General features: G+C 54.0%; 1 protein-coding gene across 17 annotated transcripts in view; it reads right to left on the reverse strand.

The window, feature by feature from the left end:
* NRXN2 (neurexin 2) overlaps window positions 1-13,267 on the reverse strand; it is a gene marked incomplete at both ends in the record, with an annotated part of 99,401 nt that overhangs the window by 14,582 nt on the left and 71,552 nt on the right. For 10 of the 17 annotated variants that reach the window (XM_080913465.1, XM_080913466.1, XM_080913464.1 and 7 more), the window contains 4 exons: window positions 236-561; window positions 3,426-3,515; window positions 7,008-7,179; window positions 11,533-11,714. In XM_080913465.1, coding sequence (XP_080769591.1) covers window positions 236-561; window positions 3,426-3,515; window positions 7,008-7,179; window positions 11,533-11,714 — 770 coding nt within the window. The remainder of the gene's footprint in view (window positions 1-235; window positions 562-3,425; window positions 3,516-7,007; window positions 7,180-11,532; window positions 11,715-13,267) is intronic. The other 7 variants (XM_080913462.1, XM_080913467.1, XM_080913454.1 and 4 more) reach the window with 1 other exon arrangement.

Consider the following 13,267-nt stretch of genomic DNA (forward strand, 5'->3'; position numbering starts at 1 on the left):
TCTTCACCAGAATCTCCTTTCTCCTGGCTTTTCACAGTTGGTGAGCCGCTCCAGGTAACTGCCCACAACTTGATACCTCCTAGAGATGGTCACCTCACATAGTCAATATCGCTGGTCACTGTGTGAAGGCCTCCCTGTCCTAAACAATCACTGTGACTAGGTGAGGAACAGCTGTCTCTAGAACCAACCACCCCACCCCCAACCCAGACCTTCCCAGACCCAGGAGGGGTCTCACCTGGGTGGTGCTGTCCCTCATTGTGGGGGAGCGGCCCCTGCGAGTAGTGGTAGTGGCCATGGTGGTGGTGGTCTCCATGATGGTGGTGGCCATGTCGGCCAGCAGAGTGGTGGCAGTGGTCTCCGCACTGAGCAGCACGGACGGCCCTTCCCCTACTAGGCGTAGGTGGCCTTCGGTCCGCACATTGGGGTCGCTCTCGGCGGCCAGCGCCAGTACCTTGAGCCCATTGTAGTAGAGGCCGGACACCTGGCCCTGGAAGGGGCGGCCCTGATCCCGGCCCCCAATCTTGATGGCAGCCTGGCTGTTGAAGATGGTCAGCTGGCGTCCTGAGGATTGGGGATGGGGTGAGGGGGCAGACAGCGGAGAGGCCAGGAAGGGATGGAGAGTGGAGAGAGGAGGGGGAGGAGTATGGGAGCCAGGAAGAAGCCAGCACATGGATGGGGAAAGGAATGAGGAAGAGGCAGACAACCAAGGGAAAGTCATTGTTAACCAGAGCCCCTAGCTCAGCCTGTGGGACCCCCCACAAGAGAGGGTCACCAGGGCACACATGGGCTGGGAAAGGGAGCCTAGTCACCCCCTAACCCCACCATGCATATGCCTCTCCATTTACACCCACACCCCACCAATCCCACTTGGGGCTATCACCCCTCTTCCTTATCCTTCAGTTCCACCCCCATCTTTTCTCTCTATTCTCCCAAACATCCCACCCAGTGTCCAGCCTCAAGCCATGATGTCCTCCGAAGCAGTAGACAGTGGCGGCAGAGACAGAGACAGGAGTGGGTCCTGCCAGGCCAAGGTGGAGTTTGTGAGTGTGAGCAGAGGAAGCCATAAGATGAGAGACAGACTGTATGGGTCTGCTCCAGGCTGGCCCCACCCATTAGCACCCAGTGGCTGGCCAGGCTGCTTATCTTCTCCTGCCCAGCTACAGCCCAGCCACTGAGGCCCAGCCACTGCCCTGGAAGCAGGCCCCAGTGAGCTGAGCCCTTCCCCCAATATGAACGTGCAAGCCCAGATATGGAAAATGTTAAAGGGACCTTGCTTCGCTCACTGACAGCCAAAATCACTGCTCCAGCTCCAATCTGGCCCTGCACTTGGCAGTGTAATATTCCTCTGAATGACCCCTGTTCGGGGCTCGGCTGCTTGCTTTGGTTTTAGTGGACCTGGGGGTCAGTTTAACCCTCTGAGTTTGTTGTTTTTGGTTTGGTTTTTAGAAAAGACATTTATTATGTTTAAGTTTAGGTTTAACTTTGGTTTTGATGTTATTGGGTAGGGGCAGATGAAGGATGATTTTGCCCCGTTGTCCCATGGTCCTTCACTGCTTTCATTTAAGACCTGGCTTAGTCCTTGTTAGCCTCTGGTTAGTGCCTCGTTAGAGATCTGATTTAAAGTTAGAACCTGGGAGCCATGCCCCCCAAACATGGGCTGAGACAGTCCAACTTGTGACACATACCCTCTCTAGAAACACAGGCTCTCCAGGACCCCCGAACACCTGTCACTAGTGTGTCTCCTCCCCCAGGACCCTCCTACTTCTGGCTCAAGTAAAGATGTCCTCTCCACGCTTTCTCGCTTATGGCTGGGCCCAGCCCACGCCTTCTCAGAGCCTTTATAAAACTAATGTACAAGCGGGTTTCTAACAGAAGGAAGCCTGTTTCATTCCAAACCCATTTGACTACAGGTCTTATTATTGTGAGGTACCCCCTGGCAAGTTTTGGAAGTAGAAATTGGAGTAATTCCATAAACACTTATTGAGCATCTACTGTATCCCAGCAACTTACAATAAAATATCTGCTCCAAGAATGCCCAGCCCTGCCCTAGACTAGCCTATTCCTGTTCCTCTCATGGTGTACCTGGAGTGGAGCAAAGACCAAGAAGGGAGCTAGGCTCACAGGGTCAGTACTGGGCCAAAGGCCACACCAAGAGTGAATTTCTCCTTTTCTGTGGGAAGTTCAACCTGCCATTTTCTAGAAGAGTAGATACAAGCTTAAAGATAAGGTATGGCTGCCATAGTGGAAGGCAAAGAGTCTTCCCTTCCTTAGCCCCAGATTATCTTCTTTCAGCAGCACTCCCAACCTACCTGGGAAGTTGGGGGGAGGAAAGGTATCACAAGTTGTCCCAGCCTCAGCCCAGGCTCCTCCCTCAGCCTCTCTGATTCTTGGAGGGGGGGTGGGTAAAGGAGAGGAAACCATGGCCTCTGTGGCCCCTGCCCCTGCCTGCCATGAACGCCTCAAAGGGTTAAAGTTCACCCCGCTGGAGAGAGTGGCCCAGTGTGGCTGAGGGCTGCAGGTTTTAGCGATGTCTGCTATAGTCCCTTTAACTTTTTTGTCCTGCTGTGGGTTTATGACATCTGGTTATCAGTGTGTTTAGGCCCCTGGGTGCAGGGACTGGAGGTTACATTGGGGGATTTTATTGGGGTGAAAGCCCCGTGGACATTTAATGCACAGTTATCAGCTGGTTAAGTGGCTTTAGCACTTCTGCTCCCCACTAGAGTTTAGCCTTAGAGGTACAGAGCTTGCCCCTCCTCCAACTGGAATGACATGGCTGTGCCCTTGGCCCCCAACTTCTGGTGACAAGGACCCTTCTCCCTCTCACACAGCAGTACCACCTCACTTGTGCATAAGGGCCTCTTAGGGACCTGCTCTGTCTTCCTCCCTTCGTCCAGTCAGCCATCGGCCTGCGTTACTTCTAGGGGGCCTGAGACCAAGCAAGGCCTTTGGGATCTTTCAGTACGATCTGAGGCTGCAGCTCTTCCTTTCTCCTCCAGATAGCCCTTCTGAGCCTTTCTCTACTGGCTCTGCCCCACTTCCTTCCCAAATCTTCCTACCTCCAGGTGTCTTGTGGCCCTTTACTAAAAACCCCTGAGGTGAACTTGGTCAGAGAGACCCAACCTTCTAGCCTGTGTTTTCCTCCTACTGCAGATGTCTTAGCTCAGCAGCTGAGGGTGCTTCCATCTTCAGGCACTGAGGATCACTTTAGGAAGACACCAGGTTTTCTCTTCCCTGTTCCCCATCACCTCCCAGCAACAGACTGAATGCAGGGGGCAGAAGGGAGCGTCCTGCCCAGATAACACCCTCCACTCGGGGCTGGGCATGACAAAGGGGCAAAGGGGTCGGGGAGAGAGCTCTGCACCTTTAAGATAGTGTTTTTAGAGTTAGTTAGTTAGTTAGTTAATTAATTAATTCTGGTTAATTACCTTTGTCGAGCAGCCACTCATCTACTACTCGACCAAGCCGGTAGGGGATTCTCTGTCTAGCAATCGCCAGGCGCTCGTTATCAAAGTTTCCTTGGAAAAGTTTAGAAAGACAGTAGGTTTCTCAGGCAGCGCAGTCCAAAGGCGTTAGAAAGTAATTACGCAGTTCTCAGGGGATCCCCAGCAAGCAGCCACATTCGACAGAAAGGAGGGAGGCAGGGACAGGATGCTGGGCCCCTCCTCTCTTAGGGCCCCCTCCCTAGGCTCCATCCAGAGCCAGCCCCACCCTTGGGGGTGAGAGTAACCCAAAGGAGAGGGAAAACCAAGAAAAGGGAAGGGAAGTGTAAAGAAGAAAAAAAATAAAAATAAAAAAACCCACAGCTGGAAGGTCAGAGGTTAAACAGGTTTATCTTGTCAAGTTGTTGAGGCTGAGGCCCACTTCCTTCACCACCCCACACAGAGGGGTGGTGGGGTAGGGGTGGGGCATTTAGTAGGTTTAAGTTAGGGGGCTGTCCAGCTGGTTACTGCGTTTAGAGGGTGGTTTAGAAGTGGGAGGGGTGGGTTAAGCAGGATTTATGCGGCATTTAAGGGGGTGCCCGGCACACTCATTTCACAGAGCTTTATCTCAAAGCCATTGCTGACTCCCATTGTCTCCTGGACTCCCACTTCCCTCCACAGCCCTGGCTCACCAGACCCTTCCACCTCCGTCTCCATCCCTCACCCTGGACCTCCTCGCTGCACAGCTGCTTCTGCCTGCTCACCAGCTCCTGGCTCCTAGATAGTCATTCTCCTACAGAGGAGGGCTGGGGTGCCCACAGGCACTGGGGTGAGAGGGTCATAGGGAGAGAGGAGCTAGGTCTTACACTCTCTGCTATCCTGTTCTCCTGCCCAGAGACTGGAGCCTGGGTCAGCCTATGCACACCTCCCATGAACCTTCAGGAACACCTCCATAAATACGCCCTCCTATATTCACGTGTGCATGAGACGGCCTTCTCTATAGATCTAGGACCTCACTGCTGGTGTCCCCTAGAACCACTGATCCTCACCCAGACCACACCCCATTCTCCTCGGCCCTCTCATCCTATACCTGCAGGCAACCTTGGCCCAACTCTGATCCTGGCTCTGCCCTGGCCCGTGCCTTGCCTGACTTCTCCGTCTCAGTTCACTTCAATACGCTCAAGCGCTCTGTGCAAAGCCAGCTAGCTTCTGCACCTCGCCACCCTCAGAGCCCAGCCCCAGCCCCATTCTTCTCCTTTATCTGTACACCCTGCCTGCTCCCCGGCCCTTCTCCTTCGGACAGCTTTCCTTCCCCAGCTTTAGCCCCGCCCCTCTTCTCCATCCTTGGCTTCCCATCTGGATATCCACCTGTTCTCTCAAGCTCCAACCCGAGACATGAAAGGAGTGTGTGTGTGTGTGTGTGTGTGTGTGTGTGTGTGTGTGTGTGTGGCGCAAAGAAGTACATGCACAATCTATGCAGAAAGTGTCTTTCGTGTTTCTCTGTGAACTGTGGATGCTCCTAAGCTGCCATGGTGGACAGGGACTTGACTTCCTTTGAAAACATGACCGCTCTTTTCATTCAAGCCACTCATGCTGGGGCGGAAGCAGTCCTCCTGTCTGCATAACATGGCTACACTAGCCTAACGAGAAACCAGGGCAGGCCTGTGTCTGTTTATGAATGGCTGTTGGGACAGTATATGCCTGTGCTCATGTGGACACGCTTTCTTAAGCACTTTTAGGCAATGACACCCTGCCTTCCCTACAGATTCAGAGAGGCTGGCTGACTTGACATGGGTCACACTGTCTGTCAGTAGAGATCCAGGATTAAAGGTCAGGTCCCACAGGCTGTATCTGAGTTCTTCAAGAGTCAGGCGGGAGGCACACCTTTAACACCAGCACTCTGAAGGCAGACGCAAGTGGGCATCTGTGAATTCGAGGCCAGCCTTATCTACATAGCAGCAAGTTCTAGGCTAGCCAGGGCTACAGAGTAAGGCCCTATCTCAAACAAACAAACAGTGATAGGAATATGTCCATTCTCACTGCTTCAGTGACCTGTGGTATCGCTCAGGAGCCACCCCCACAGTGCACAAGGCAGCATTCGGGCCCTCCCTCAAAATACCCAGGAAACAGGCAAGAGGTGCCAGACAGCCTTTCCCTATACCTATCCAGGGGTCCGTGCCTTGCTCCTAGCCTCTGGCCTGATGAAGGAATGTGCTTAAGGCCCGACTGGGCACGGAGAACTCTTTATAACCTGTCCAGCACAGGCCAATGTCCCTATCACTACAAAGGACATACTTGTTCCTCCAGAGACAGAGGAAACTCTGATACCCAACGCTGCCTGTGGGTAGAGTAAAGGGAGCAAAGACGGGCCCGTGTAGGAGAGTTGGCATGTCTGACCTCTTATGCCAGGGCTCTGGGATGGACTACCATCCCTCACAGAGCTTTTATATGGACCCATCTGACCTTCCGTGTGTCTGAGATTATCTGAGTGTCAGGCTGGCCTATAGGTACGTCAGCCTCTGTTTATTAGGAGAATGTGGGAAGCTCTTACCTCAAGGGCTGCCCACAGCCTTTTGGGCTTAAGCCTCCGTGACTGCGAGTGAGCCCCAAGGGTTTGCAGGCCAGAGTGCACACTCTATCACTCTGCCTAGGAGCAATGGAGATCACAGGTGGCCATCTTGCTGCTGTGACTGGCACCAGGCACCTGCAGCTCTGGTCCCTGTCCTTCTCCCTGCACTGCCCCACCCCCTTGATCTGCCTCTTGCAGGGCTCTGTCCACCTCTCTTCTCCCTAGCTGAGTCTGTGTCAGCGGCTCTGCATCTTTGCGCATCAATCCTGGAGCTGCCTCCATCTCTGCAGATGTCTCTGTGACTATTTCCAGAACCTTCCATCACTCCTCCTCTGGCTTCCTCTCACTAGGCTCCCTCCTGAGCTTCCTCTTTTTCTTTTTTTTTCCCCCTCAGAGCCTCATCCTCCTCCCTCCCCTGGGTTCCCAAGACCTTGATTTGTCCTTGACCACCACAGCTGTAGCCCTAGGAATTAAGGCTCTCTGTGTCCTCATCTCTGGGGTCTCAGGCCAAGTACAGGTCCGGGTACCTTGGACGGTGCTTGTGAAGGCTACCGAAGGTGTCTGACCCTCCTTTGCACACTTGTCTCTAACTGTTATCCCGCATCTCTAAGCATTTTCTCCAGGGTCTACAGGGGCTAATGTGGGTCCTTGACTTTGAGTTTTTGGCTGGTTCTGTTTTTCTCAGCCTCCCACCCAGATGTGTTCATTTAACTTATAATCTTTCCTAGGCTCCTGCACGGGCCTCACCATTTCTGCTCTGCCGCTTGGTTCTACGTTCACTCTTTCCTCCATGGTACTGGATACTCTCTAGTTCTACACTTCTTCATCTTCTCTGCCCATGCTCAAACTGGCTTCTGGCTTTGCAACCTCATCCACCAAATAATACCTTCCCTTCTTCAAGGTCCTAACTTCTCCTTAGTCACACCTGGCCAGGGTTCCATCCAGTTTTTTCCGTAGCCACGCCCTTCCCCACCCTGCCCCACCTTGCTGTGCCTCTTCTGCGGACCTGTATCACCTACCTGCCGGGTACCGCTCGTTGACGGGCCAGCTGTCCACCTGCAAGGTGGCATTGCCACCACTTCGAGTAAAGCGCACTACGTGATATTTGCCGTCGCTCACGATGGCGTTGGGCTCATCAATTGTAATGTCGTCCGTGCCCACATTAAAAATCACCCCAACAGTGCCCTGGTCCTGGGGACAGGGAGATAAGGGTCAGCAATGGGGAGGAGGCAAGTATCTCTGTAAAACTCCATCTGAGGTCCCAAAATCCTTTCACAGGTTTTATAAGACACCTCTTCAGGTCTCAACTACCTAAGGCGGTGGGTAGGTTTGCCCCTAGCATATGCAGGCAATAGAGTACCCTGCAGGCTTATCAGTTAGAGACAAGGAGTGCAGAACCAGACACAGAACTCTTCCCACTAATGTCTGTCTCTTGCCCTCAAGAATATTTGAAAATGGGTGCCTGTGTTACACAGGGCCCCTAAGTCCATGTAAGGATGACGTGGATGTAGCAGCCTCTCTAAAAGATCACAATTAGGAAAGTTCACAGTCTCAGAAGTCAGCCTGACACCCCCCGCCCCTGACTCCAGCCTGGTCCCAATCCCAGGTCTGCACAGCCTCTCAACCCTGACCTCTACAATTGCAGTGTTGGGGTAGCCTGGCCCCTGACCTCTACAATTGCACTGTTGGGGTAGCCTGGCCCCTGACCTCTACAATTGCAGTGTTGGGGTAGCCTGGCCCCTGGAAGTGTAGGGGATGATGGGCAAGGGAAGGGAACGGGACTGTAGAGGTAGGCCAGCTTTATTAAGGGAGGGAGATCTTGGCGTATTGGGATGGGATGGGATTTGAGGGGCAGGAAGAAGACGGATAACCTGTAGAAAGGAAGCAAAGAGCCTGAAACTGTAGGAACCAGGCTCTCGAGGAAGCCTGAAAAGGTCATCAGAGGTCCAACCTACAAATAATCTGGCCAGCGGTGCTGGAGAGGAGGAGCTTTGCTGGGATCTCAAAGCATGCACAGCGACCCTGAGGAAACTTGTAGTGTCACATTTATCCCAGGAAAAAAGTAAGGCTGGGGGTGAAGTAACACCTCAGTCTCAGGGCTCAGAAGAGAGGACCTAGCATCTGCGTCCCAACTGGCCTACCTCCAAAACCAGTGTCCTTGTTCTTGTCTCATGCCCACGAGTCTGGGCAGACACTCACTTAAAGAGCTGAGGGGCAGAGCATGAGAATACCAGGGCAATCCTGCCTTCAGGACCAGCTTACCTCACCAAGCCGGTGGAAGGCCCACTAAACTCAAAGCTAAGCATCAGTTCTGCCCCTGAATATCCCAGCAGCCATCACACACATCAAGAGTCAGCCTGACCCCCTTCCCACACAGGGCAGACACAGGACCTTTGGACCCCTGGACCACTCTCAAGAGATCTAGCCTAGCACACAAAAACACACTGAAAAACTCTCAGTCCTGCCTGAGCAAGACAAACCCTTTGGCTGTTAGCCACATTGAAAGAAAGCTCAAAGGCCTGGCAATGGGGGTAGGGGAGGTTCAGGGAGGAGAGCAGAGGAGAGGGGTGGGTTGAGAAAGAGGACATGCAGCCATGTTCCCTATGGCTATTTGTGGGGTCCAGTACTCCCCATCCCAAGATCCTGCACAAGCCACACACACCTGTATGCACAGACTGTCATCCACCTCCAGGGAGGCAAAGCAAGGAAACTGAGGCCGCCTCGCCTTAACCATCTTAACAAGCCCCACCCATGCACCACCCACAGACTGACAACATCCCCAGGGAGACTCGATCATCATCTGCTCCTCACACAGGCAAGGGAACAGCCAAGCCTCCTGGTTACTATTGTTAGTAATGATACCACCCAGAATAGTATCAGCCCCTTGGATGTCTCTGAGGGTTTCTCCCCCTCACAAGACTCCACCGGGGCAGAGACAATGGTCAAGGGCACTGGCAGGCTGGGAGCTGGACTGGCACAGGACTGGCCAGGGGAGCTGGAAGGCAGGACACCTGGGTTTCCTAGGAGGCAGCCAAGCTTGGAGCTGTGCACTCCGGGGGAGAGGCAGCTCCCCAGAGCAGCTCCTGATGTGAAGTCAGTTGTCACTTCTGTTAAAGTCATTAATTCCTAATTCCCCAATTACCTCATTAGGCGGTGGTGGGGAGAACGCGGCCGCTCCTACAGCAAATAATTATGGGAGTCAAAATTAATTTGGCAAAGTGGAGCGACGCTTTATTAGAAACGTCAAATTGCTTTTCTCTTATTTTGCTGCCGCCTCCCCACTCTCTGAGAACTGCTAACCATGCTGTGGTGGAGCTGATGTGTCACTGGGGGAGGAGGGGGCTTGGGGGCTGCCCCCAAGGGGCTGTGAGCCCATCTGGTACCCAACTCCCCCTCGGTGCCTGCATCTCTTGGGACCTCCACCCTTCTCAGCATCCTCCCCATCTTCTGTAGCACCTAGGCCTAACTCCTCCACAGTGCTGCACTAGGGGAGGCTTGAGGGAAGGAAGATCCCTCTCTCCTCACAGACTTCCTGCCCCTCCTGCTAGGCACAGGTTACCAGGATGCTGAGTACCCCCACCAGCCTAGCCGTGCAAGGAGCACATTACATGTATAATCCCTATTGAAATAGGATCCCTATTGTCACAGCCTTTGCCCTCTCCGTGTGGGCACACCTGGGGAAACTGAGAGCTGCAGTGTCTTGCACAGACACAGAGCACAGCTAGGGGGACTGCTGAGTTCAAATTCACACCATCAGCTCCAAAGCCACACATGTCCTCACAGGACAGACTACACAGCTCAGAAAGTCTCAGTGAACCTTACTGACACCCTGCCACATGGACAGGTAGCTGAAACCACAACCCTGAGGAAAGGAGAGTACACAGCCACACTCTGCCAGGGGCATTGACACAGGGTCTCTCTGGGTCACCTAGACCCACAGCCACCTCTCTGTCACAGCTGTCTCCCGCCCATCACCACTCCTCTGTCCACAGTCCTCTCTCTCTCTCTCTCTCTCTCTCTCTCTCTCTCTCTCTCTCTCTCTCTCCTCATAGGCTGCCACACAACTCCAGGTCTCTTTCCCAAGCCTGCCTCTGCCTCAACCCCTGCTCTTCCTTCCATGTCCTTCCCCTCCTGAGAACCATGCCTGTCACCCCCCTCCACTGTCACCAGCCATGCCTGTTCTCAGGATTCCTTCCCCTTCACAATGTGATGTTGGAGGAGCTATGGAGTGGGAGAGGCCAGAGCCTATCCTTACTCAGATAGGGAAGTTCAGAACCTACTCTAGCCTCCTTTTCTGGTATTCTCTCTCTTCCCAACCAATTCTTCCCTCCACAAGACCCAGGACTCCCCACACAGATCTTTCCAGCTGGCACACAGAGGCTGGTCAGCCTGGTCTACCCTTACAGCTCAAGGCTTTGGCCAGGACCAGCATGTGGGATACAAACCAGAAAGTAAGGGGGAAAGGGGCCTAGTATAGAGCTGAAGGTTGAGGTCACAAGCTGGGGCCTAAGACCATGGAGAAGGAAGGGCTGAGGCAGAGGCTAAGTTCAGAATGAAATATGACAAGGCTAAGAAGAGGATGCAAGGCAGGACCAGAGGTCACAGGGAAATGTGTGGGGCAGGACTAGAGGTCACAGGGAAGAGTGTGGGGCAGAACCAGAGGTCACAGGGAAGGGAGTGGGGTGGGACCAGAGATCACAAGGAAGGGTGTGGGGTGGGACCAGAGATCACAGGGAAGGGAGTGGGGTGGGACCAGAGATCACAAGGAGGGATATGGGATAGAGATAAGTGGGTCATGGCCAGGGATCACAGGGAAGGGTGTCGTTTGGGGTCAGAGGTCACAGGAAGGGGTGTAGGGTGGGCAGAGAGAAAGGAAAGGGTGTAGGGTGGGCAGAGAGAAAGGAAAGGGTGTAGGGTGGGCAGAGAGAAAGGAAAGGGTGTAGGGTGGGCAGAGAGAAAGGAAAGGGTGTAGGGTGGGCAGAGAGAAAGGAAAGGGTATAGGGTGGGCAGAGAGAAAGGAAAGGGTGTAGGGTGGGCAGAGAAAAAGGAACTGATAAACCAGCAATAGACTAATGGATGTGAGGCTCAACCAAGAGATCAGTGAGGAATGAACTTGACTAGAATCTGTGGGAAAGACCTGGTCAAGGGTCTGCTGGGATGGCAAAGGTCATGGAAACAGAAGTCACAGGTAGAGCAAAGACAGAGTGGGGTTTAGAGTCAAGACAAAGAGGTACAGGTGGCCGCTGGTGGACAAGGAGGCGTGAGGGAGAGGACAGAGACAGCAGTGAATGGCCCAGAGACAACCTCCAAAGGTGAGGACATTTCTGAAGGCTACAGTAGAAGAGCCTGGAAGGCTCACAGGCCCTGGATGACTGGAAGACAGTGGCCAGGAGGGGCCTAGGTCTCAAAAGAACATCAAGGAATGAGGGAATGGGGCCCTGAGTCCTCCCCATGAAGAACAGTAGTAAGGTGACATCCCCAGCACTGAGGACTGAGGGGGTTGGGGTCAGAATGGTAGGAAGAGGGCTGAGCCTCGGTCCTTACAATGTGCAGCTGCAGGTAGTCCCCGAGGCCGGAAGCGCTGTCCACTCGCACCAGCACAGCACTCCGCTGGTGGGTGCTGAAGCCTACGGCCAGGCGGTCCATCCTTGTGCTGGGCCGGTCATTGGGAGGCCATGTATAGGTGATGAGCGCTCCCCCCTTCCCAAAGATGTACGTGGTCCCAGCTGCAAAGAGAAGAAAATGGAGAGGAAGAAGTGTCAGTAGGTTTGTGGAGTTGGTTGGGAGCCAGAGCCTGAAGACACTGGGGTTGGTGTACTAGGGCTTCAGTTAAGAAGCCCACAGAAGCCACCAGCCCTGTGACTCCAGGTACCCAGGTGTGGGTTGGTGTCTGTACATGCACACTGACAGATGTAGCTGCATCAAGAATTCTAGTTTTAATTACAGTGATTCAGAGAGTGGTCGCGAGCAGACCCAGACAGCAAGAATGTCCTGTGCAGGAAGGACCTGGGGTCTGCTTCTGACCAGCTCAACTTCTCCTAAGTGCTTCTTTGGGACCTGAGCCAAGCATCAAGGAGGTGAGAGGGAGCCTCAAGTGATGGCGGGAAGATGAGCAGGACTGTGGGCAGCTGTGACTCATAGGTCCTCTTTGGCACCTTGCCAATGCCAGCCCCTTTGTCCCCTCCCAGCCCCCTGGGAATCTTTCTGGTCTATCCAGGGATCCTTGCTTCCACCCTCAGGCAAGGGTACCTGGGTGCCAAAGCCCAGAAGCCTGGAACCCTGCCCAGAAAGGAGGAGGCAAACATGGGGGGATGGGGAAAGTTGACAGCCAGAGGAGGAAGGAGGCAGAGAGACAGATGGACAGAGAAGGACAGAGAGGGATGTAGGTAATGGAAGTGGGAGAGTGGGAGCCTAAGATGTAGGCTCCCTCTCCCAGCCCTCCCCCACCCCACCCTCTCTCCTCTTCGCCATCCGGCTGCCGGGGGCGGGTGTTAGGTCCCTAACGATCTCAGCCCCAAAATAAACCCCATTAGTCGCCATGTTCCCTCCTGCGGCTGACTGAGCTCCCTGGGGGTGGAGGTGGGAGTGGGAGGGGGGCTGGTCACCCAGTTTCCCGGAAGGGAGCATGGTCTGGGAGTCCTCAAGGACTAGACTCTTGGGCCTGCAGGAAGGGAAGGAAAGAGACTCATCTTGCATTCCTTAGGACATAAACAGAGCAGATGAGATTCATAAAATGCTTGATTAAACGATTAGCTACTAACGACTCCTCTCAAGGCTCTTCTTGGGGTGGGGAGAGGGGTTAAAAGGGAAGACTTAGCCAGGGAGAGAGGGATGCAGATGGATCCTGAACACACAAGCACGGAGCAAGCCTGCAGAGAACACAGCAGAGAACTCTAGACTAAGGGAAGCAGGGATCTGGGGTCTCTCACCCAGTAGGCCCCGTGTAGTCTGGGCAGTCGAGTGGAAAGAGGGATCCACTGAGGATCTCTAGGTCCCCACAGGAGAGGGAGGGGGACGTCTGAGTGCTTTGTGAGGCTGGGGAGGGGTCAGAGGTGGTGAGACCAGAACAGAAGGAGCATCAGTCCCCTGCTGCTCCCTTTAGTATCCGCCTGGTCTCCTACCCTCCCCACGGAGTAAGAATGGAGACGGGCCTCGGGGCAGGGCAGACGTAAGAAAAACCACGTGGATGTCTAAAACAGTCATCTTTTTTTCAGCCGGTAGTTCGGAACGCACCCCAGCAGACAGGAAAGCCAGCTCTACCCCTGCAGGCTCAGGTATA

Source organism: Micromys minutus (genome assembly GCF_963924665.1).
Source record: "Micromys minutus genome assembly, chromosome: 2".
NCBI lineage: Eukaryota > Metazoa > Chordata > Mammalia > Rodentia > Muridae > Micromys > Micromys minutus.